We start from the raw sequence: 25,107 nt of genomic DNA on the forward strand, positions 1-25,107 counted from the left end.
GCCTGCTCCCCTCAGCAGGCGTGAGCTCACCATTTCTCTAATCCTATACACTTGCTCACAGCGGTCCCATTGTTGAAAGTTTCTGCCTAGGCACTGTTAAGACAGCGCCACAACTTGAGTAAGAAATGAGCTGTCATAGCCGTCATCCTAGCTGAGTTTGCACAAGATCATGGACATGCGTAATGATGGAGACCTGCATGGGCACTGAAGGAGCTGGAGGCTTCTGTGGGCGTGTGTCAGGTCTGACATAGCCTGAGCAGGTGTCTGCCATCGTCCCACCCCTATGGGCCGTTGGCGTTGGCCACTTGGTGGAGGCCCAGGCAGAACTGCTCACAAGTTCCTCTAGTGGCGCTGCTCAGACAGGGTCTCTGGGCTGTGCTTGTTAAGAAGGCATTTCTGGTTCCAGCTCCTGTGACCTAAAGCACTCTGGCACAGTGGGAACCAGGCTTAACAAGTTCGCCACTCAGAAACAGCAGCAGGTTGCAAGGGAAAGCGGCACAGCTGGACTGAGTTGGCCTGTGGGGTATGAGCTCAAGCTCCCTGAGGCTGGATGGGGAGGAAGGCAGCTCACTGTGGGGTCCTGGTTTGGGGGCTCAGAAGGAAGCAGGGCTTCCGGCCACACCCCATGTACCTGCTTTTAATGCCATGCGCTGCTGGCCTCTGGTCCCCAGACAGGATTATAATCCAGCCAGAGCGAGGACATCTCAGGCCTGATTGCTACCAGGGACCGGAAGCTAGAACCTTTAAGAGTTCCATGTGGGGAGAAGGAGTTTGTTGATCAGAGACCAAGAACTTGCTTCAGGGCTTGGGAGTTTATTGCAACTAGGGGCTATCCCCTAGATGGTCCCTGGGAAGGAGAGAGATGCCTTTTTCGAGTGAATCTCAGAAAAGCACATAGTCCTCATGCCCTGTGGGTGAGTGAGCAGGTGGCGTCACCACAGGGAGGCCTGGAGCCGCCACACAGGCACGCTCACGCTCCAGCTTTAGAGGCATCCACGGTGGGGCAGATGGCCACTCACCCGGGAAGTGGTACTGCCTGGGGCTTCACTGTGGCTGTGAGGGTGGGGAGGAGAGCACTGGGTGGGCCAGTGCAGCTGGGGTGGGGTTCTTAAGGCCAAGGGTGTGAACCTGTCTGGTTGGTGTGGCAGCTGCTGCCCTGACCTCTCAGGTGACATTGCTCTGTGTGCCTTGCCACGTGAGAACAATTATAGCACCGAGTGTCATTGCGAAGCTTGCAGGTGTACATAGGAAAAACCTTGACCTGTTGTAGCTGGTGCTGGAGGAGGATTAGACTGGGTCTTGTGGCCATGACTGCTAAGTGTTAGTAGTGAGTGGACTGGTACCCTTTCCCAGAGTGCCTGGGTTTTGTTGTGGCATGGAGTGAGTGTGAATGCCTCTCCCTCTCCAATGGATGAGTTAGATGCATCAAAGTTCATAAGAGAAAAAAGAAGTAGATAACATAGTGAGTGGCTAAAGGACAGATGCGTGTGGACTAACGCAGGATCAGAGATGTGTTAACCACTTGGAAGATGAAATTCCCCCTTGCTGGCCGGGGGAACTACCAATGTGCTGGCAGTGTGGCCCCCGTTCTTCATTCCCGTGTCCATTGGTCTTTGTGTAGTACTGCCCAGTATGCTCCTGCTGGTAAGGATAGTGGTGGAACCATCTGCTTCCCCCCTCACAGGGTCCCTCAAGCAGAGTCAGCCTGCTGGCCGGGGTGTGGACAGACCCTGCCGACTGCCTCCCGACTCCCAGGGCTCTGTGCGTGCCTCCCACACTGCATGTGCATACACCCTGCGGGATGGGCGTGTCTAGGAGAGCACCTGAGCCAGGTGGCCCTGAGCAATCCACAACCTGCCAGAGCAGATCCCCTCCTGCACCTGTGCCCGGTGCCAGCTGCCCCAGCAAGCCCCAGTGAGAACTGTTTTCCTGTGATGTCCACTGCAAGGATGGGGCCCTGACACACCTCTGGCCTTCCCCAGGCAAAGCTGCCTGGCACAGATGGCTGCTGTTAGCCTTTTCTAGAAAGAGGAAAACCAGAGAAAAGTAAAAAGGGGCTGGGGGACAATGATCAAGAATAGGAAGCAAGCTACATCAGAGCCTTCCACCCAGTGTGGTGAATTAAACTTCTTTCCAAGAAATAGCAAACTGGCTGGTGCAGGCTGCCAGAGAGAGGTGTGTGTCCTCTTGCCCAGGAACTGGAATGAGGCCTACAAAGTCTGGTCCAACAACTGGCCACAGGGATATGCAGTCACTCCTGCTTAGCCCCAGCCCAGGGCATGGTTGGGGCACAGCTGTCTAGGTGATGCTTGACAGCCTTGCCAGCTCAGGGTTGCAGAGGCAGAGCTAGGGTCAGAAGGCCACAGCTGGCCAGCCAGTTGAGGAAGGAATGTCACATCCCCAGCAATTCCCTACTGCAAGGCAAGTGGGATATTTGGGAGGAAAAACTTTGGCCGTGTTTCCCATGCAGGAAACACAAATCCAGTGGTAAGCAGCCCTTCCTGATAGTGAGCTCCCAGAAGGTCAGAGGCTGCTCTGTCCTTGGCTGGCATCCCAGCATCCCAGCCCGTCATACATACAGCCTCTGCAGTGCCTGTCCCCGGGCCCTTGTGTGAGATCCTTTACCCCATGGATCTCTAGCAGCCTGGCTTCTCAGCCCAGCACCATGCAGGCTGCTGGGGAGGTACAGGCAGCCGACACAAACTTGAGCACTCCCTCTGGGAGCTTGAGGTAGGTGGGAATGAGTTGCTCAAGGTGCAGCGGGCTCCAAATGCTAGGGGAGGTATGGTCTGCGTGCAAGAGGGCAAGAAGAGCCGGGCCATTGCCTCTCAAGCTCTTAGCGGACTCTCCTTCCTCCTTCCCCACCAGAGCCCAGGCGCAGACTTCTGTGCAGCTGTGGGAGAAGGGAAGGAGGGCCGAGGCCTCTTGGCCAGCACAGGCAGGATAAGCATGTGCTTCCCTTGGCACTCACGGCCCCCGGGCTAGGGCTCTGGGCACAAGGCAGCCATCACTTTGAGAGGGAGAGCAAGGGCTGGGTACTGCCTAGCAAAGGGCACAGCATGGGCCCCTGGGACTGTCATCAGTCCTCTGCATTTCCCTGGTGGGGCCCTTGCAGCCTGTGAGGAAGGATCAGGCCTGCATTTCCCCCCTGAGAGCTTTGACACAGCAAGACTTGCTCCATATCTGGTAGCTGAAGTGCTAGGTGCCTGGCACACCCTGTGTCTTGTCTGCCCAGGCCATCACATGTGTAGCAGGTGGCAACAAAGTCTCACACCCAAGATAACACGCATGCGACATGGCAGAGAGATTTGAATGTGATCAAAGATTGAGAAAATAGTATACTGAATCCAAGTGTGGCCATTGTATCGTCAGCATTCATCAGCGTTCAGTACTCGGGGAAATGAAGATGCCTTGTTACCGCTATTGACGAGAATAGGAGAGTATGGGTTTGCCAAAGGGAGGTGACCTCACGGCTGCCAGTGAGGTCTCCCGGTGGCCAAAGATGGAATGGTTTGAGCTGCAGAAGGAAGGACGCAGCTCTGGAGCGTAGTCCACATCTTCATAAGTGCACACAACATCACCACTTGCTTTCCCCGGAGGTCAGCAGTCCAGGACCCTCCCTGGAGCCTAGAGTTCACTCCTGACCCATACAGTCATTCCTCCCGTGAACTTTGCCTCTGGATGACCCATAATACCTAACGTGTGTGCTCTGTAAACAGCTGGTACTCGGTGCTGTTTAGGACATTATGGCAAGGGGAAAATATGTATGCTTAGTTTTCTTTTTTATTTTTAAAGATTACATTTTTAAAATAATGATTATATGGTTGATCGGGGTGGGAAAGATCAAGGTTTAGGAAAGATCAAGGTTTAGGGAAAACTGGGTGAATTAATCGCTTCCAAATTTGCTATTTCTTCTTGTTCCTGGGGGAAGGGCCGAAACAGAGGGAAGCCACACACGACTTTCCACACGTCCCAGGCCCAGGGATGAGGAACCGCCACCTCGTATCAACCGAGAGTCTCAATGTGTACATATTCCCAGGGTTCAGGACAGACGTCTTTCTAAGTCTGTTTGGAAAGCAGACCGGTTCACTCCCTGAAACAGCGTCTAAGAGCCAGGGCTGTGACAGATCACAACGGGGAACCAGTAATACGATCCAGGTCTCTTACTTGGGCTACAGGGACCCAGCTGCTCAAGTCGTCAGTGCTGCTTCCCAGGTTCTGTGTGACTAGAAGCTTGGAGTCCAGTACTGGACTCAGACCACAGCAACCCCAGTGTGGGATACCGAGGTAACTGCTGGGCCAGACACCTGCTGCTTGAATAGTTTGAATCGGCAGTCAGGTGTGTGGAACCTATGCATATGAACAATGAACAAATCTCCCAGGTAGTACGCGTAGATAGGTCTCTGCCCTGACAGGGAGGCAGCATGCTCGAAGTTCCTTCTAATGGAGACATCACAGAAACGGAAAAGAACATTTGGAGACACCTGGCAAGCTCCGTCAGTGGTCCAGGTGAAATCCAGCCACTCTGGGGAAGGGCAGTTTGCCTCACAAGTCTTCCTCTCAAAAACCATGACCCCCCATCTACTCCCAAGAAGACGGCACACCAATCCCACGTGATGAGCATTCTACAGGATTCCTGCCCAGAGCTTACAACTCCAGGCCATAGGAAGCACAGGAAGCCAGGAACGGCCCCAAGTAGCCTGGTGGCACCTCATGGCCAACTGTAAGGGCAGTCGGTGTGTGGAGGGGCGGGGGCCTGGGAGGGAAAAACCAGGTGAGTGAAGACTGTAGTCACATTGATTCCTTCATTGGGATATATGCTTTTACATTGAAAAAATGTTTTTCTTTGAAAGGCTGGTTTACAGAGAGGAGAGACAGATCTTCCAGCCCCTGGTTTATCGCAATGACGAGAGCTGAGCCAATCTGAAGCCAGGAACCTGATACTTCTTCCAAGTCATCCATATGGTTGCAGGGGTCCAAGGTCTTGGGCCATATTCCACTGCTTTCTCAGCCTTATTGGCTAGGAGCTGGGTCATAAGTGGAACTGCCAGCATTCAAACTGGTGCCCATATGGGATGCTGACACAGCAGACAGGTTTAGTGTGCTATGCCACAGCACTGGCCTGCAAATGTTCGATGTTAAAGTAAGACGTTTGTAGGGAAAACTGGCAGATGGGTGTGTGGGAACTCTGTACTGTCCTTGCTATTTTCCTGTTAACCAAACTATTCTAGAATGCTAACTTAAAAAAAAAAAAAAAACAAACACTTGTTATTTTCCAAGAGTTGTGCTTTCGCAGGGGTGCAAAGCGTTGGGGAAGGTTGGCATTGAGTTGGGCATTGCCCCTGTCCTGCCCGCTTGCTGTTCTCAGATGTGCCAAAGAAGCAGGAGTGAGGGCATCAGGCCACCCACACCAGCTGGGGGAAAAGCAGAGGCCAAAGCTGGTGATCGCAGACAAGTGCGGGACCATGCCCGGGAACTGCTGAGACGTGCTGGGGTAGGCTGGGGAAGGGCTGGCTGCCTTCGGGGCCATGGTCAGCTCCTGGAGAGACTGACTCACCACGGCCTTGCTGTGAGTCACGTAGTATCATGCTCTGCACTGGGCTGGCATGCACTTGGTACAGCGCACGTCATGGTGCCACAAACTTGGCAGAGCACAGGTCCCCGGGGCAGGGCTGACGTGGGCCTGTTCCTGTTTGCGCATCATGGCCCTCGTGTCCAGCCAGGCTCTCAGCCCCTTTGTCATCCACCCCTGCAGGGGACCCTGGCTTGCCACCTCCTTTCTGTGGAGGTCAGGAGAGGACTTGGGGAGGCAGCAGGTCTGGACGCAGGCACCAACTTGGCCACTCGATAGCCAGGAAGCCCCGGGATGAGTCACCTGGCTTTCAGACCTGTTGGTCCAGCTGTGAAAGGGATGATGTGCTTGCCTCTCCAACTTCTGCAGTTGGTCCAGGACCAGAGGACGAGTCTGGACCAGGACGACTCCCTATGGGTTGCTGGGCTGGGGAAGCGGGGAAAGAGGCTGGCATCTCCCGGGCAACCTGTGTGGCCCTGGGGTAGAGCCCCATGTCAGGCTGCACTGGACACTCCTCTGCTTGTGGCCGGGTTAGGACTCCACAGTGTCACCAGAAGCTGAAAATATCTGAAGTCAGAACTGTTTGTAGGTGCCAGTGCTGTAGCACTGCAAGTTAAGCTACCACCTGTAAAACCACATCCCACACTGGAGTGTCCTTGCTGTTGGGCTTCCCCACTTGGGCTCTGTCACCCATGTGGGAGAGCTGGGTGGTGTTCCTGGTCTCATTCCTTCCTCAGTCTGTATATGTGATGTATTTGAGCAGAGAAAGAAATCTTTCATCCATTGGCTCGCCATCCAGATGGCTTACAATGGTCAGGGCTGATTCACACCAGAGAGAGGTGCCAAGAGCTTCCACGTCTCCCAAGTGCGAGGCAGCCAAGCACTTATGTCATCTTCTCCTCCTTTCCCAGGCCAGGATTAGCAGGGAGCTTGATCGGAAGTGCAACAGCTGGGACTTGAACCGGCATCCATACAGGATGCTGGTGCTGTGGGTGGTAGCCGGCTTAACCCCTCCTGTGCCACAATGCCACTGGCTCCTTCCTCATTCTTAGCACTACCTGCTTCTGTCAAGCCCCATTTCCCCCTTGAGGGAGAAGCCGGTGTCTAAGACCTCAGCAGCACACTGTATTCTGGCCACTGGGTGGCCTCTCTGAGAGGCACTTGTTTTGATCAAAGCTGGTGAAATGTGGATTACGGGTGACAGAGACCACGGGCCCCGCAAAGCCCAAAACACTGAGCGTGTGGCCCTCTGCAGAAAAGCTTGGCTTCTCCCTGAGGTAGTAAGTGGTACAGCAAGATGCCAGTACCACACTTGCCCTGAAATGAAGCCATCTCCAAACGAGGAGTCTTACCCCACAACAGGCCCTACTACAACCTTAGGAAAGCAAACACTCATTGAACCTGAACTCGCCCAGAATGAGGTGAATGGGAGGAGTCTTTCGCCTTTGTGTTGAGACGCCGTCCAGGCAGCGCTGTGTCTCCGCCACCTTGGCCGCAGACGGTTCTTTTCAAGACATAAGCACATTCACTTCCCCCATGCAGCCGTGCCCTTCCTGAGGCAGGATGCTGAAGCTGCTGTTTGGAGCTCAGCCCCAAGCCTTGTCATCACAAGGAGCCGAGGTCAGGGTCTGGCATCGTGGCGGAGCAGAGAGAGATGTCACCTGCAGTGCCAGCATCCCATTCGGGCACCGGTTTGAGTCCTGACTGCTCTACTGCCTTTCCAGCTCCCTGTTACTGGCCTAGGAAAAGCCGCAGACGATGGCCCCTGTGTGAAGGCTCCTACCACTCACTGTGGAAGAAGCTCCTGGCTCATTTCTGCCTGGCCCAGTGTTAGCTATTGTGGCCATCTGGGGAGTGAAGCAGCAGATGGAAGATCTCTGTCTCTCCCTTTCTCCGCAAGTTTCAAATCAATTAATCTTAAAAAGAAGAAGAAAAGAAAAAGGTGGGAGAGAAACGGGATCAGCCTAAACATAACAGGAGTGAGGGCCCGGCGCGGTGGCTCAAGTGGTTAAGGTCCTCGCCTTGCACGCCCGGGATCCCATATGGGCGCCGGTTCTAATCCCGGCAGCCCTGCTTCCCTTCCAGCTCCCTGCCTGTGGCCCGGGAAAACAGTCGAGGACGGCCCAAAGCTTTGGGACCCTGCACCCGCGTGGGAGACCCGGAAGAGGCTCCTGACTTCGGATCGGCATAGTATCGGCCGTTGCGCTCACTTGGGGAGTGAATCATTGGACGGAAGATCTTCCTCTCTGTCTCTCCTCTCTGTATATCCGCCTTTCCAATAAAAAATAATAAAAATAAATCTAAAAAAAAAAAAACATAACAGGAGTGAGAGACACACTGCTCAGATAGTACCAATGGAGCAAGCTGATCCATGCCTCTCCCAGCTAAAGGCAACAGCTTCAGCAGCAGTCCCCGGGCTCACACACTCGGTGCCACTTGGCTGCCAGCTCCAGCCAGAGACCCACATGCCGGCTCAACATTGGTGAATGGCTTTCAGGGCATGTGTCAACCACCCCTCAGGGCTTCCTAAACTCCATCTCTACCAAGTCACCAGGAAGCAACATCCCGCCAACCCCTAAGGCCAAGGGCACGGCAGCCAAGTGGCGCTGTTTGGGATCCCTGCATCCCACACTGGAGTGCCTACTGGAATCCAGCTACTACACTTCTTCCATCTGCTGGCTCACTCCCCACATGACCACAACAACCAGCACTAAGCTGATGCAAAGCCAGGAGCTTCTTCCAGGTCTCTCATGCGGGTACAGGGTCCCAAGGCTTTGAGCCATCCTCCATTGTTTCCCCAGGTCATTAGCAGGGAGCTCAATGGAAATGGAGCAGCCAGGACACGAACCAGCATCTCCATGGGATCCTGGCACTGCAAGGCAGAGGATTAGCCAGTTGAACTATCATACTGGTCCCAGCTACTGCACTAACAATTCTACTTCTTGTTAATGGACCCTGGGAAGCAGCACGGGACGATGCTTGGGCCTGTGTAACATACGAGAGACCCAGGTGGGGTTTTGGGGTTCTGGTTTCCAGCCTGGCCCAGCCATGACTGTTCCAGGCATTTGGGCAATAAACCAGTGGATGGCAGATCCTGCTCTCTGCTGTTAGGCTTTCAGAAGACTAAGTCTAGCCCTCCATGGAAAGCTGGTCCCCGCTGGTGACTCGGTGCTTCATGAGAAGTGGCTTCAAGGTGGACACACTGGACGTGTGGGCTGCTGACTGCCTCGGAAAGGACTACCCTCAGGTTCTCACCAGGAACAAGATGGTCTCTCCCGGAAGCTGGCACGTGTCTCTTTGTTGACAAAAGCTCCAGAATGACTGATTGTAGTTCTCTCTCTTCACTCCAGGAAGCGCTGGTTAAATAAAGCTCAGTGGCAAGTCATCTATCTCTTCCTCTTCCTCCCCTTCCTCCTCTGAGTTCTTGGGTCACTATTGTCTCTTAGTTTTTTTTTTTTTCCTTCAAATTGTATTTGAAAAGCAGAGAGAAAGAGAGAGAAAGGTAGGGAAAGGTTTTCCACTCACTGGCTCATTTTCCAAATGCCTGCAATAGCTGGGGCTGGGAACTCCATCTGGGTCTCCCAGGTTCTTGAGCCATCTTGTCTCGTAGGCTGTAACTGGCAGGGAACTGGAATGGCAAGTGGAGTCAGGTCTGAGTCCCAGGCACTCCCACGTGGGATACAGGTGTCTCAAGTGGGGTGTCAACCGCTGTGCCTGCCGCCTGCCCTGCCTCCCTCTCCCTTGGGGTTTCTGCTCAGTAACTCCCTTGATACACGCTGGTTCTGCAATGCTGGCTCCTTCATGGGACAGGCTGGCGCATGGAGCCTCCCACAGGAAGGAGACACAGCGGCCTGGCGATTCTGAGGCAGCATGGCTGCAGTTCCTTCTGGCCCCTGTCCCTGGGGAGCTGGCCGTGGAGCGTGAGGAATGCGCGTGGAGGCGAGCCAAGGTCACACCTCGGGGGTCGGCTCTGGGCCGCAGTCCTGACTGAGGCTGGTACTTTTCCAGCCTGAGGCATCTGGACATTCTCCTCCTAACTTGTTTGTCTGGAGGGACATAGGTCCCGTGGGCCACGAGGTTGCTGCTGGCACTGTGGCTAGGACTACGGGTGCTGGACTAGGGGACCACCAGTGAGGCTCCTGGAAAGTGGGCCCCAAACTGTCCCATCTTCCCATGATTCACAGCCTCTTAGATGAGCCAGAGCAGTCCCAGGACTGTGGGGGATTCCCCGGGGTGACATGACAAGTGAACCCCGAGACCCAGCGTGGGAAGGTGGGTCAGGCAGGTCCCGTCAAGCTGAGCAAGGAGAGGCCAGGGTCTTTGAGTTTGCGTCCTGTGCCAGACGGTGCTGTTGGCCACAGTCTGACTTGGGGCTCCTGAAATGACCTCACGAAGACAGTGCAGTTTAAAAATACCGTGTCCTGGGGCTGCCATCCCAAAGGGGTTCCCGCTGGCCTACCCAGTGAGGCTCCCTCAGCCACAGGTAACCCACCACAGTGCTGCCCAAGGGCGAGGCTGGGGTCCCTCTGAAGAGACCTGGACTTGGACTTAGCCATGGGGCTGGGTGGGCAGTATTTAGCTGGGCTAACCCAACTCAAATGCTAGGGAAGCATTGGTCACCTCCCCAGGGACTTACACGTCCAACCCAGCGCCCCCCGCCGCCCCACCCCCTCCCAAGAAACCCTCCAGAGAAGGAAGACTTGCGCAAACATCATCTCCCAAGATGGCAGCCAGCCCAGACAAAAGCCATCCCTTCTCTTTCTCCCTGCTTTCACCAATGACTCCCACCATTCCTTGCGGTCCCTTTGGTCACAGCGATGAGGATGCACGCCCACACGGCACTACGCAAAGGCCAGCAAGGCGCAGGAAGCACGTCACAGGATATGGATTTGGGGGTGGCTGGGAGGGTACCCTCCTCTCTCCCCTCCAGAAGGGGCAGGCCACAGAGCAGCTGCTGCCTCAGCCTCTTTGGAAGCTGGTCTCTTGCTGGGCACATGCCAGCCTGTCCCTCCGATGACAGCCCCTGCCTCCAGCCAGCTTGCCACCCTCTCCTCCGTCCCCCTGCTGCCAAACAAAGTGCTCTGGGGCCCAGGAGCAAGTCCCCACTCAGACAGCATGGAGTGCGCTGGCACCCGTGCCAGGTGAGCTGCCTGGGGTGTCAGGAGATGGGCTCCTGCAGTGCCTGGCCAGGCCCACTGCTTCCTCACCTCTTTGGTGACCTGGCATCCGGCACACAGCAAGGAGGCTGACGACACCTCAGGTCTGAAAGAACTGTGGGGGGTACAGATGGCAAGTCAGAGGCAGCCTAGAAAATGTTAGTCTTTTATTATTTTAAGGAGGTAATACGGAGCCCAACATGCCAAAGCCATAGGAAGCGAGAGGCAGCAAGCGGCCAGGGATTCGAGAAGAGCCTCCCGCGGTACACTGCTTCTCCAAGCTCCTGCCCGTGACATGTGCTGGCCAGGTGTGGGGCAGGAGCCCGCTGTGACCCAAGTGATGGATGGATGGCTCCACTCGGTGCCCCGCTGCCTGCCAAAGGGCTTGGCATGGAGGCACTCAGGCCTACTGTCCCCATTAGTGGCGGCGGCCCTGCCTGGCACTTGATTTTACTCCTGGGAGCCCAGGGCAGGCAGGATCCTCGGCCTAGGTGAGAGTCAGTCGTGTTAACACTCTGGGAGCGAGACGAAGCTGTCTTGGAGCAAAATAGGAGGAAGGGGAGATGGCAGTGGGTGGTCCCAGGCTGCGGGTGCAGTCAAGGACTTCTGGGGTAGGGCCAACTCTCGGATACATGATGAAGAAGGAGACAGCGTGAGCTTGCAGGCTGCTTCCTCCAGCCTAGAGTGGAGCTCGGGGTTCACTTTCCATGTATTACTGCTTTCCAGGGTAAAAGTCATCGCCTCAGGAGGTCGGGGGTGGGTGGGAGCAGACTGCCTGCACACCAAGCGTGGCCCTGCAGAGACGCATCGCTCAGTCCTCCAGCGTGGAGGGGACACCTCTTCCCGCCTCACCGCAGCTCCCTTCTTCTGCAGATGGCCCGGGTGGGAGGCGCCTTGGCATAGCCCCATGTGGTCCTGTCTAGGGCACTCATGGAAGTGGGGTCTGGGGCAGCATTTGTATATCCAGCCAGGCGCCCTTGGCGGCAGGTGCACACGGAGTCCTGGCAGGGACCGTGGATGCTGTCAGGCCACAGACACCTGTTCGTTTCCATGTGGAGCAGGCTGCGGCTATGAGCAGGTGCTGCTTCCTCCCAGCCACAGCTGCTCCCCACAGCACAATCACGCAGCTGAGAGAGTTTTTACTTGGAAAACTGCTGGAAATGACTTCAACCACATTGCTGTGTCCTCCTAAGCCAGAGCCATCAGTTTGGTTTGGTTTGGTTTGTGGTGTGACGAGAAAGGACAGAGACCCACAGCTGCACGGTGGCGAAGGCTGGGGCACACTATAGATCGGAATACGTACGTACACCTGGTCTGAGCTGGGGAGTGGGGGAGCAGGGCGGCAGGGCCCACAGGCCGTCTAGACGGTGGCAGGCTCTGCGCTCACCTCGTCCTTGAACTCCTCGGAGCCAGGCACGGGTTTCTGCAGGAAGTGCGTGGTGGCCTGGATCACCTTGTCCGGCCCGATGTTGTACACGGGGTGGGTGGGCTGCTGCAGAGACAACAGACGCAGGAGGGTGAGCAAGCCTGAGGCCTCGCGGACAAGGGGCCTCCTCGCCCGGACAGGTGCGTGCAAAGAGGCCTCCGAATAGCACGAGACGCATCCCTCAAGGCTCAACAACCGGAAGCATGGGGAGTATTACACAGCCAAAGACAGTCCTTCCGGATGCTCAAATGCTCACACCAGGATGTACGATGATCTCAGCCTTACCTTTTTAATGTATTTGTAAGGATTTATGTATTTGAAAGGCAGAATGGCACAGAGAGACAAAGAATAAGCTCTCTCTCATCTGTTGGTTTACTCCCCAAGTGCCCACAACAACCAGGGCTGGGCCCGGCTGAAGCCAGGAGTCCTAACCCCACCCTGGTCTCCCCTAGGGGAGGGTAGGAACCCAAGTATTTGAGCCATCACCCCCTGCCTCCCAGGCACACAGCAGAGCACCCACGACTGGCACCAGGACCCTGATATGGCAGGTGGGCAGTACAACTACCTATGCCACAAAAGCCTAGCCCTCACAATCACTTTTTTTTTTATCCCAAAGATTTATTTATTTTTATTGGAGAGGCAGATATACAGAGAGGAGGACATACAGAGAGGAAGATCTTCCATCCACTGGTTCACTCACACACGGCTGCAACAGCCAGAGCTGAGTGGATCCAAAACCAGGAGCTCCTTCCGGGTCTCCCACACGGGTGCAAGGGCCCAAGGACTTGACCCATCCTCTCTCGCCTTCCCAGGCCATAAGAAGGGAGCTGGATGGGAAGCAGAGCAGCTGGGATACAAATCGGCACCTCTACGGGATCCTGAGCGCATGCAAGGAAAGGATTTAGCCACTAGGCTATTGTGCTGGGCCCACAATCTCTTTTTAAACAATGTGCACATAGATGAATAGGCAAAAACTGAACAGGTACCAAAAGATGATATGATGGAGTTGTTTTAAATGTTCTTGCACTTTCTTTTCTCTTTTTGCTATATATTCAAATTCTGAAAACAGTGAGCAGGTGTTAACATATACAAGCCACTTAAAGGACCCTAGCCTTCGGATGCATTAGTAATAACAAGAGGCCCTACTTCGGTCTTCTTCACAAAAACCCAAAGAACAGGGCAGACCCGTAGGCCAGAGCCCAAGGCTTTCCCAGCCTGGGAAAAGGAAGGAAGGGGCCTAGTTATAGGGGAAACGTGTGAATTTCTAAGGTAATACTATATGCAGCCTCTTACATAACAATTTAGACGAAGTGAATAAATTTTTAGAGCAATACAAACTACAAAAAATTGACTTGAAAGCCTCTTTAAAATCTATATGAATAAATGAAATGTATGTAACAATTACGTATTATGCCACCAATATGGTGCCAAAAAAAAAGCTATAGGCTACAGCCAGCATTGTGGCATAGCCAGTACAGCTGCCTTCTGCAATGCCAGCATTCCATACAAGCGCTGGTTTGAGTCCCAGCTGCTCCACAGCCAATTCGGCTCCCTGCTAATGTGCCAGGGAGAGCAGTGGAAGGCAGCCCAAGTGCTTGGGCCCCTGCACCCACATAGGGGACCCAGATGGAGTTCCTGGATCCTGGCTTCGGATTGGCCTAACCATGGCTATTGAGACCACTTGGGGAGTGAACCCAAATGGATGAGAGATGTTTCTCTCTCTGCTTCTCAAATAAATAACCTAATAATCTGAACCCCACAAGTTTTTTTCAAAGACAAAAATGTGGATGCGGTTCTATGAAGCAATGATATTATCCTGAAACCCAAGACAGAAAGGAGTATGTTACAGTTTTAGACCAGTCTACGTGATGAGCAAAGAGTCCCAAAAAACCCTATCACAATACTCACAATGTGAGCCCATCAGTGTGCTGCATACACACACTCTGCCATTACCAGAGACAGCTGATCTCAGACTTAGGTCAGAGCAGTGGCACGGGATGCTAACTCTCCGCCTGCAGCGCTGGCAACCTATATGGGTGCCGGTTCGAGTCCTGGCTACTCCACTTCTGATCCAGCTCCTTGCTTATCACCTGGGGAAGCAGCAGAGGACGACTAAGTCCTTGGGCGCCTGCACCGAGGTGGGAGTCCTAGAAGAAGCTTCTGGCTCGTGGCTTTGGATCAGCCCAGCAGCGGCCATCATGGTAGTTGGAAATGACACAAGACACAAGCTAATCCTTTACAGAAAAACATGAAAAGATCAAGGAAGACCACGACAGAAAATCTGCAAGATGAGTTCCTAAGAAGGCAGCCTGAATATTGAGAAGATGCTAGCTCTCTGTTAATCCATAATCTAGGTGTAATTCCACAAAAATCCAGATTTTGTTTGGTTTTCATGGTAGAATTTGACAAGGTGATTTTAAAAGAAGAAGCAAGAGGCAGCCAAGGCAGAGTCTTTCTTTTTCTTTCCTTGAAGACTGATTGATTTGAAAGGCACAGTGATGGACAGACCTTCTATTTGCTGCTTCACTACTGTACGAACCTGCAGTGGCTGGGCATGTGCCAGGCTGAAGCCAGGAGCTAGGAAACTCCATCTGGGTCTTCCATGGAGGTGGCAGGTGCCCGAGCACTTGGGTCTTCTCTGGCTGCTTTCCCAGCCACAGAAGCAGGGGAGTTGGGCTGCAGGTGGAGTTAGCAGTGGTTTAAGGTGCTGCACCACACTAAACCAGCCCCTCCAAGGCAGTTTTGAGGGAAAAGATCCCGGAGGACAGGATTTGCCCACCTGTGTTCAGACTTGCTTGGGACACTGCAGACAGGCCAAGAGGCCAAAGGAAGGGAGCAGTGTGTGGGCAGACACGTGAAGGACAGGCTCGAGACTTCTGCAAATGGTGCTGGGCAGGGACATGACCCTCCAGCTCTCGCTGTCAACGGACGCAAGGGAATGAAGGGTCTAGGTGGGAAACGCACAGCTTCAGATTACTTAGAACAGACATTTATGGCTGTGAGCTAGGGGAAGAGTTAGGAAGACTCCTCTGCCCCACCACCAAAAAAACCCTAAGCTCATGGAGAAGAAAAACTGTTATGAACACTTTGAAATCTTCTACTTGATTACAAAATAAACCACTAAAAATGAAAGCTTTCACAAACTGAAAGGTGTTCACCACAGGGACCTAATGGCAAAGGGTTAATATCAAGAATTCTCAGGGGGGTGGTGCTGTGGCATAGTGAGTAAAACCCCAAAGCCTGCAGTGTCAGCATCTCACATGGGCACTGCTTCAACTTCCAGATGCTCCACTTCTGATCCAGCTCCCTATTAATGCCCAGAAAACCACTGGAGGAAAGCCAAGTGTTTGGGCCCCTGCACCCACATGGGAGACCCAGAAGAAGCTCCCGGTTTCTGGCTGACTCTGCATTAACCGTTGAGACCACAAGGGGAGGCTCTGTCTCTCCTTCTCTCTCTAATTCTGACTTTCAAACAATAATTTTAAAAATAGAGAGCTCACAAGTACATAAGAGAGAACAAGTGAGATGACAAATCAGTGCGACAATGAGCAAAGGATGTGAAGCGGCAGGCAATGCAGAACAAGTCTGACATGGTGAAATGTTGGGAGAGGTGCCCAGCTTCAACTAGTAACCAGGAGAAAACAAGACCAGACGGAGACCCCAGTTCATACCCAGCAAATCTGACTATGAAGCACATCTTGGTGCTGTTGGGGCACAAACTAATACAAGTACATGGCGGGGAGAGGGGAGAGGATGAAGAGGTACACCCGCCTCCAGTCCAGCAGGCTTCACACACACAGCTCAGGAGCCCGTGCACAATGTCCACAGCAATGCCACAGCAGCAAACAACCGCACAGAAGTACAGAGGACTCAACTGAGGTACCACTAGACATGGCAAGAGATGACAATAGTTGAACAAAGGGCTGCTGCTGCTGTGGCGTGGTACGTAAAACTGCTGCCTACAGTGCTGGCATCCTCTACGGGCACAAGGTTGGAGTCCCAGGTGCTCCACTTCCAATCCAGCTTCCTGCTAATGTACCTGGGAAGGCAGTGGAAGATGATCCACGGACTTGGGTCCTATGTAGGAAAGTCGGTGAAGTTCTTGTCTTCAGACTAACCTAGTCCTGGTCATTGCAGCCATTTGGGGAATGAACCAGCAGATGGAAGATCTCTGTCTCTCTCTGTGTTTCTCTGTAACACTTCCTTTACACAAATACATACACACATAAATGAAAAAAAAATGAGTAAACAACACGTACCAACATGAATAAACCGTAAAAATAGATTGGGCTATTGCAGTGGCACATCAGGCTAATCATGTAGAGCCAGCATCCCACATGGGTGCCAGTTCGAATCTCGGCTGCTCCACTTCAGATTGAGCTCGCTGCTAACAGCCCAGGAAATCAGCAGAGGATGGGTCAAGTCCTTGGGCCCCTGCACCCAGATGGGAAACCCACAAGTTCCTGGTATCTAGCTTTGAATCAGCCCCACTCTGGCCACTGCAACCATCGGGCGAGTGAGCCAGTCTCCTCCCCTACCACCTCATTCAAATAAAATAATTTTTTAAAAAACTGCATATATAGAAATACATGCATATGTAGTAACAATACAAAGACATCCACAGACATGAGACACATGTCAAATTTAGGACTCTGTCCCCATCTCGGGCGAGAGGCGAAGGGCAAGAGGAATGCCTAACAGAACAACACAGGGAATGTGGAGCCTTGAAGAAGCTGACCAGTCATTACTCGGAGTTTCCTGAGCAAGCATGGGGGGTTAATGTCTTGTCACTCACCCTTGGGCTGTTTGTGTCTCTTTCATTTGGAGCACTTCTCAGCTTAAACCAACCAACATACAAGGAAGGTCAAAGCCACAGGTAAGAAAGCAGGGCAGCTGCCTAGGTGGCAGTGCCACCCACCAGGGCATCTTTAAGTGGGACCATCCTGACAGACGGCAGGGACTCAGTCCCTGTGAGCAGGCTCCCGCACCTGTCCCGTGGCCGAGGGTTTTGAAGGAAGCAGACGCACATTCAGGAAATGGCCCCACTGTGGAGAAGAGCTAGGAAGGGAAGGAAGGAAGGGAGCAGGGCGGAGCTGAGACCCCAGGACAGACGGAGTCGCTGGACAATGCTGTGAGAATTCAATGCAGGCTCTGGGCAGCAGCTGTCTGCTGCTTCCTCTGCAAGGCAGCTGGGACTCCACAGGCAGGCTCAGGGCCGTGACCCAGGGAAGGGGCACAATGCCCTGGGCCCTGGGAGCAGCACTTGTGCCATGAATCTACCTACAACAACCACTGAGCAGTGGGCCAAGAGCTTTCTCAGCCTGTCCGCACGGGGAAGGCAAGCAGCCAGTTCTCACAGGATGAATGCTGCCGTGAGCTGGGGGACCCGGGGCAGCAGGCAGGCGTGCGCTGAGCCCTCCCGTTGGCCTTACCAGAGCGTTTTCGGGCACGCCCAGGATCACGTCATGTAACATGGCCCCACTGCCGAAGTGCTGGGCTATGGACAAACCACTGAGGCAGTAGCAGGTGTGGTAGAAGTCACGTGACCTGCAAGCAGAAAAAAGACCCCAAATCCCCGAACAACCATGTGAATGCAGAGGCCTGAGGTGACCTCGGATCCCACAGCCCGCCTGTGTCCTCCACGGGAGCCAAGGGAAGCATGGCTTTCAGAACACCCTCACTTGGTTCTGTTCACCCCACATCAGCCCCACAGTGACGGGAACTGTCATCTCGGCCTCTGTAGGGCTCAGGCCAGGGCTAGATAATATGCATTTCTCTCTCTCAATCGCTAGAAGTGAGCCAAGTGCTGGACCGGGCCATGACCTTAGAGGCCGAAAGCAGCAAGATGGGAGGGGAGGGACAAGATGTGGCTGACTTCCGGTTGCCTTTCACTCTGGCACGTGCGGCATCTATTTGAGTTTCATCATTTCTTTTGCTGCCATGATTACAATCTCTACTTTCCCACACTCAAGAGTTGTAAAATCTTGCATCCTGGGCTATTTAAATCATGCTTTTTTTTTTTTTTTTAAAGAAACAGCCATCTGTCTACCTACCTGGGGGAGAGAGTGAGGGGACACATGCAAGCTGGGAGACAGACAAGCTGGACAGCTGATGGGCTGCTGCTCCTCGTGCAGCCCTGCCCGCCCCACCACACACACACACACACACACACACACACACACACACACACACACACACGACAGACAAGCTGGACAGCTGATGGGCTGCTGCTCCTCGTGCAGCCCTGCCCGCCCCACCACACACACACACACACACACACACACACACACACACACACGCTTGCTCCCCACACTGGCCACCCCATCCTCCCTGGGAAGAAGCACTCACTTGCCCGGCTTATCCAGAAGGCCCCCCGCAGGGCACTGGCAGCACATCAGAATATATTCCTGCAGGGCTTGCTGATGGAACATCCAGTGGCTCATGCTGAGCGCTGGGTCACCTGTGAAAGGGCCAGGGGTCAGAGGGACCTGGTGGGGAGCCTTTTATCACAGTGGGGTGGTGGTGGAAGGGGGTTTCCTTACTTCTCCCACTCCTTGTTAGAGCACTTGGTGCCCCCGTTCCACCCGTTCCCTCCTGATCCTTGACCCGCTGACCCATGTCTGTCTTGGGGCAGCAGTTCAAAGCAGCCCTCTTTCGCTTTCCCACAGGTGTACTCTATCGCCCGGGGTGGCTCTCAGCCCCCTCACAGGCAGCCAGGGGAGAAGCTGTTGGTGTAGCTTTGCAGCCGGGCCCAGGATTCTGGACTCCAAATGCTTTCCCCCGCTAGCAAATCTCTGAAACTTGTTAGCCAGACTTTAAGCAGCCGAGGGAACTCTTAACAGGGGCAATGGAACCTGTTCCTCCTTTGCCAAGCCTGAATTCAACCCACTATTCGGTGGGCATTTGCTGAGTTTTGTTCTTGGCACAGAAATGTTTCCCAACAAACACTGCTAGGAACTGCTCCTCCTCCCCCTGCCCGCATCATGTAACAGGATGGCCCAAGTGACGATCAGCTGTCAGGGTGACGATGCTTCAAGAACACGAGGTCGGGCTTCTCGTCCCTGACGTGTGACGCATTCGCTCAGTGAACGCCGTGGGTAACACAGCTGTCTAGCTTAGGAGGGCTAGTCCGCCAACCAGCACAGGTGGGCCGAATCAGTTTCTAGGCATGGAAACAGATCCAAGAAAACGCACAAAGGTTGTGCAGTAGCTCCTCAGTCAATTTTGCATTTCCTTTCTTCCAGATCCCAAACTGTTCCAAGCCTGAGAATCTCAGTTTTTCAGAAGGGTATGGGGGGTGAGTATGAGGCCTAATGCGGGCCCGTTCCCAGGCCATGAGACCAGCTCAACACACTGAGGCTCACCACGGACAGAGCTGTGATATGACCAAGCACTCCCAAGCCTGTGCGGCAATCCACACAAAAAGGCCAAGCAGCATCTCTGCGGGAGGCTCCGGCAGGTGGCACTCCATCAGGGCGCTCTGCAGATCCCACCAGCACTGAACCTTGACTGTCGTCCAGGTTCCAAAGTAGCCTGTCTGAACCCCAGGATATTTCTGTTTTTGGAAACACCTTTTGGGGGGAATTCCTGACTGTCCCACTCGTGGTCAAGGCAGAGACTACACAGCCCCAGAGGCAGGGACTTCATGCTGAATGCTCCCAGACCAGCCGGGAACGCCAGGCAGAAACGAGCAGCTGCCGAGAAATGCAGATGCCAGGGACTGGTGGCCTGTGATGCCAGCATCCCATGTAGGTACCAGTTTGAGACGGGACTGCTTTGCTTCTGCCCCAGCTCCTTTGCAAGTGCACGTGGGTGAGCGGCAGCAGATGATCCAATTGCTTGGGACTTTGTATTCACACGTGAAACTGAGAGAAGCTTCTGGCTTTGGCCTGGCCCAGCCCTGACAGTTATAGCCATCTGGAGAACAAATCAGTAGATGGAGAATCCCTCTCTCTCTTTTTCTTTCTCCCTCTCTCTAACTCTGCCTTCCAAATAAATAAATAAAATCTTTCAAAAAAGATATTGAGAAACTAAAGAATGAGGTTCAGAAACAATAAACAGGGCCTGGCGCTGTGGCCTACCGGCTAAAGTCCTCGCCTTGAACACGCCGGGATCCCATATGGGCACCGGCTTTAATCCTGGTAACCCTGCTTCCCATCCAGCTCCCTCCTTGTGGCCTGGGAAAGCAGTCGAGGACGGCCCAAATCCTTGGGACCCTGCACCCATGTATGAGACCTGGAAGAAGTTCCAGGCTCCTGGCTTCAGATCGGCTCAGCTCCAGCTGTTGCGGTCACTTGGGGAGTGACTCACTGGACGGAAGATCTTCCTGTCTCTCCTCCTCTCTGTATATCTGACTTTGCAATAAAAGTAAATAGATCTTTTTTAAAAAAGAAACAATAAACAGAAAGAATATGGGGAGGAAAAGAATGAAAAATATCTTTTGCATGGGCCATTAATTCCCCCACTGAGTCCCAAGAAAAGCATCCCTCATGCCCAGGAGGACAGACTGGCACCACAGGGCGGCCAAGCTTCCCCACGCCGCCGACCCACGGAGTAAATGGGAAAGATGATTGCAAGCAGCAGGTGGCTTGCGGTTCAGTGAGGGAAGGAGGGAATGTTCCTGAATCTGCACTTGCTGACTACTGTTTCTGCGATGTCCCAGGAGACTGCATAGAAACAAACACACATTTTGGCAGTGGATCAGACTTGCCTTTAGGGTAGTCAGTGAATTTAAGGTATTTCTACTGCTGACAACGATGCAGCCAGAACTGGGGAGGAGGGCCCTCTCTCCATGGGTTCTAGGCCTTCATTCCTTCACGCAAGCTGACTTTCTCGTCCCCATGTGACCACGTACGCAGGGCGGATTTCCAGCTCCGACATGGCCAGCACTGTGGCACCACACCCAGCTGAGATGGCAGTCACCAGGGGGGCTGGGACAGGGATGGCCTGTTCCCCCTAGATAACAGCAACCCTTCTCTTTGCTCTAAGTTTAAAGGCAGCTCACTCTGCTCCAGCCAGTCTTAAGCAGCAATGGATACCGACACACACTTGCCCCCCGCTGCAGCAGGTTTCACACCAGGGGTTCAAATCCAGGACAGACAGAATTCATCAAGTTCATCACAACCCTTCGAAACAAACCGCCCTGGCTCCCAGCAGCGCCCCCGGCTCACCTTGAGCATGCAGCGCACGGTGCAGCAGGGGAAGCAGTCCCGCCTGCCAGAAGGAGTAGCAGCCGTCCACCAGCTTGTTGCAGCGGCCCTGGAAGCCGCCTTCGAATCGCATCTGCCGGCTGGTTACCCATTGCTGGGAAGGAGATACAAGGGAGAGGAGGGTGGTATGTCAAAGAGACGCAAACGCCAGCAAGAGGGCACCTCTTCGGTGTCTGGGGCCTTCTCCTTTTCCTCCGCTCAGAGTCACAGGCCTCAGGAGCAGCACGGAAGCTGACCTTCTCCGGACAACCTACCCTGGTCTCTGCTCAGCTGCTGTTAAAGGCACCTGCTCTTTCCTAGGTTCCAACTCAGTACTGGTACCGAGAGAAAAAAGAAACTACACAGGCACATATGGAGACCTATAAGTCTTTTAATATACACACCTTAGAGGCAGGCATTTGGTGCGGTGGTTAAAACTCCATTTGGAGGCCTAGCACAATAGCCTTGTGGCTAAATCCTTGCCTTGCATGCACCAGGATCCCATATGGATGCTGGCTTGTGTCCTGGCTGCTCTGCTTTCCATCCAGTTCGACACTTGTGGCCTGGGAAGGCAAAGGAGGATGGCCCAAAACCTTGCAATCGCACCCGCACAGGAGATCCAAAAGGAGCTCCTGGCTTCAGATCGACTCAGCTCTGGCCACTTGGGGAGTAAATCAGCAGGTGGATCTTTCTCTTTGTATACCTGCCTTAATAAAAAAATAAAATTAAAAATAAATATATAAAACAACTCCTTTTGGGACACCTGTGCCTCAGGTCCCAGTCTCAGCTGCTCTTCTAACCCTAGCTTCCTGCTTAGCACGCCCCTGGAGGCAGCAATTGTCAGAGTCCCTGACCCACACAGGTGACCCGGATGACACTCCGGGCTCCCAGCTTCAGCCCCGTCCTGCCCTGGCTAGGTCAGGAGCATCCCCTACTCCCCACTTCCAAATTAAATTGAAATTTTTTTAAAAAAAAATCTTAAAATACATTACATAGGAAATGTAAGGCAAGGTTACCAGTGGCTCATTTCCTATCACTTCCCCACTCAAAGGAGTCTATTAAAAACAGATCATGGAATTCCCCGATGATCCCAGCCCTGGGAGACGGCCAGTTCAGGTGTCCCTGCCAAGTCGCTAGCTGTACTGGAGCAGAAGCCATCTGTCCTGACGCCCACGTGATGACTGCCCAAGGTGGCCCCTGCTTGTCCAGGGTGACCTTGGCTCACACAAGCACATCTTTCACTTTGAAGTGGTGGAAAAAAAAATCTGGCTTTCGGCGTCCCTCAGTGGGTCACATGGGACACCTCCATTCTTCAATTATCTCTCAGCGTCTAAACACACTTGACCGTGACCGTCATGGGTTTGGCAGCCGCAGCTGTCTGAGCAGATATGGCATTTTCCTGCCCTTCCCAAGGTGACTTGGAGTGGAAGCAGGGTTCAAATCCAGGATACTGTTGTTATAACTTGGGCTTTCCCTTGTTGTTGACCTTCCTTCTGCCTGGGGGATTGAACTTGGATGTTCCAGTCCATCTTAGTTGGCTTTTAAAATGACAAGGATGGGCATCCGGTATGGCCATGGAGATGCCTCCTGGGGTGCCCACACTCTATACTGGAGTGCTCGCTCTGTGTCTGACCTGACCCTTGTTGCCTGGGAGGCTCAGGCTGAGTTCCTGCCTCCTGCAGTCAGCCTGATCCAGCCCCACCTAGGCATGTGGGGAATAGATTCTTCTCTGTTAATCTGCCTTTCAAATAAAAACAAAGTTTTTTGGTTTTTTTTTTTTTTAATTAAAAGACTTGAGACAGGTGTTTGGCGCAACAGTGAGGCTAATACTTGGGGATGCAAGCCTTCAAAACAAATGAAAGAATAACACATCAGATGAACTCCTAAGTCCAGTACACAAAGCTGGGCTTTTCAGCACAGGCCTTCATGGACCTTCGAGAGGGTGAGAGCTGACAACTACTGCTGATGCTCCCATGAAGAACAGAAGTTCTGCAGGAAGCTCACGATGTAGCCCGCAGTGGGGGGCTTGACATCTGAACTCGGCAAGAGCTGAATGTCGGCTGTCGCTGACTCACCTTGAGGTCATGGTCTAGGGGCGACTCGCTCTCCAAAGGACCCCAGGGAGATACGTTCTGTTTGGTGTTCGTGAATGTGTGCGTCTGTGCACTGGACCTCCACTGACTACTCAACTCTAATGTAGACGCCCTGCAGCTGACTGCTTTCTGAGTTCATTCATTCTGGTTACCGGCCAGGAGTGTGGAGCGAGCCAGAAATGCTTGGGCCACCTGCTCGATGCAACTGCCAGAGAACTCATTCAACGAAGGTACTGAATGTTCAACGGGGTGTGGTAGGTAACAGAAGCTTGGCTTCTAAATGCTTCCAAGCTCTTCTAATTTTGTCTTCCAGGAGATTGTTTTTGAGATGCAAGCTAAACTTTAACTCTAAGCGATGGCATGAGTGACACTTTTCTTGATGGTGGAAGAGGGTTTTCTGGCTCATTTCAGATGTCTGGGGGGGTATCCAGGAGACCATGGTATTGGCGCAACATACCAGGTGGAAAGTGCCAAGCCAGAAGACACAGGGGCAGCCAAGTGTGAGTGCAGCTGTGTGTCCCTAATGCAGCCCCAGAAGAGTGCTAAGCGCTCCGAGGGCTGCAGTGGCACCGGCATCCTGGCAGGTGCGGGGCTGTGCCTCAGGCTCTCAAGGATGCTTCAATGCAGCATGTCACCACACCAGGGACCTGGGGCCCAAGGGGAGGACAGCTCAACACAGACTCACCAAGAGGCTCTTCAAGTTCAAGGACCGTTCTTTCTGGAGGATCACCAGTGCAGCCAGGCCACAGAAAGTATAGCCACCGTGGGCTTCCATTCCTGGCACGCCACCGATCCCGCCTTCCCAGTTCTGACATCTGAAGAGAGAAGGGCAATGCTGAGGGAATGGTCAGGATCACTCCGGGTGGCACACCCCACATATGGAAATGAAGAAACTGGCCCGGCTGGGAAGCAAGGAGAGCCGTTTAGTTAGCTCTGGGATTTCCCTTTGCTGTAAATTTACAAGTGATCTGTTTGTATGAGAAATAGTGCTTTAAATGACTACTCTCGCATAACTAACAGGTTAAAATTAAACTGGAAAATGATTGTTGATTCTTGTTACCTTTTAAAGACAAGCCTTATTGCTGAAATTGTTCCTGGTTTTCTGTTTTCAGAAAGTTGCTTTCCATAATGGACCCAGCACTGTGGCACAGAGTTAGGCTTCCACCTGTAACACTGGCATCCCGCATGGGTTCTGCTTTCTGCTAATGCAGATGATGACCAAGTATTTGGGCCACTGTACCCACGTGGGAGACTTGCGTGGAGTTCTAGACTTTCGGCCTCCATCTGCGCCAGCCCTGGCCGTGTGGCCATTTGGAAAATGCATGAGTGTTCTCTCTAGATACAATTTTACCTCTCAAAATAAATAAAAAGAAATCTTCCAAAGAAAAAAGTTTGCATGTCAAACACAGGTTCTTTTGTAACAGTTCAAAAATTTTATTTTTAAAAACTGATTTTCTATGTATTCAAAGTACCCACTTACTATTCAGTTCATTAATATGTGGGATTAGACTATGTAGTAAGAGGGAATTTTAAAAAAGATTTATTTATTTTCATTTGAAAGGCAGAGTTAAAGAGAGAGAAGCAGAGACAGAGACGGAAAGAAAGAGATCTTCCATTTGATGGTTCACGCCCCAAATGGTTGCAACCATTCTTCCAGGTCTCCCACACGGGT

The 25,107-nt window shown here is 53.1% G+C and overlaps 1 protein-coding gene across 1 annotated transcript in view; it reads right to left on the reverse strand.

The window, feature by feature from the left end:
• Window positions 1-10,878: 10,878 nt before the first annotated feature.
• The window catches only part of LOC121153035 (protein farnesyltransferase subunit beta), a 60,007-nt gene continuing 45,778 nt past the window's right edge, over window positions 10,879-25,107 (reverse strand). Inside the window, exons 8-12 of the mRNA XM_040975447.1 lie at window positions 24,121-24,250; window positions 21,325-21,457; window positions 18,503-18,614; window positions 17,587-17,701; window positions 10,879-12,220 (exon numbers count right to left, since the gene is read on the reverse strand). Of these exons, the coding sequence (XP_040831381.1) occupies window positions 12,089-12,220; window positions 17,587-17,701; window positions 18,503-18,614; window positions 21,325-21,457; window positions 24,121-24,250 (622 nt within the window). The 3' untranslated portion in view covers window positions 10,879-12,088. The remainder of the gene's footprint in view (window positions 12,221-17,586; window positions 17,702-18,502; window positions 18,615-21,324; window positions 21,458-24,120; window positions 24,251-25,107) is intronic.

The sequence above is a fragment of the Ochotona curzoniae genome, unplaced genomic scaffold (assembly GCF_017591425.1).
Source record: "Ochotona curzoniae isolate NIBS_2020 unplaced genomic scaffold, NIBS_Ocur_1.0 contig_2688, whole genome shotgun sequence".
NCBI lineage: Eukaryota > Metazoa > Chordata > Mammalia > Lagomorpha > Ochotonidae > Ochotona > Ochotona curzoniae.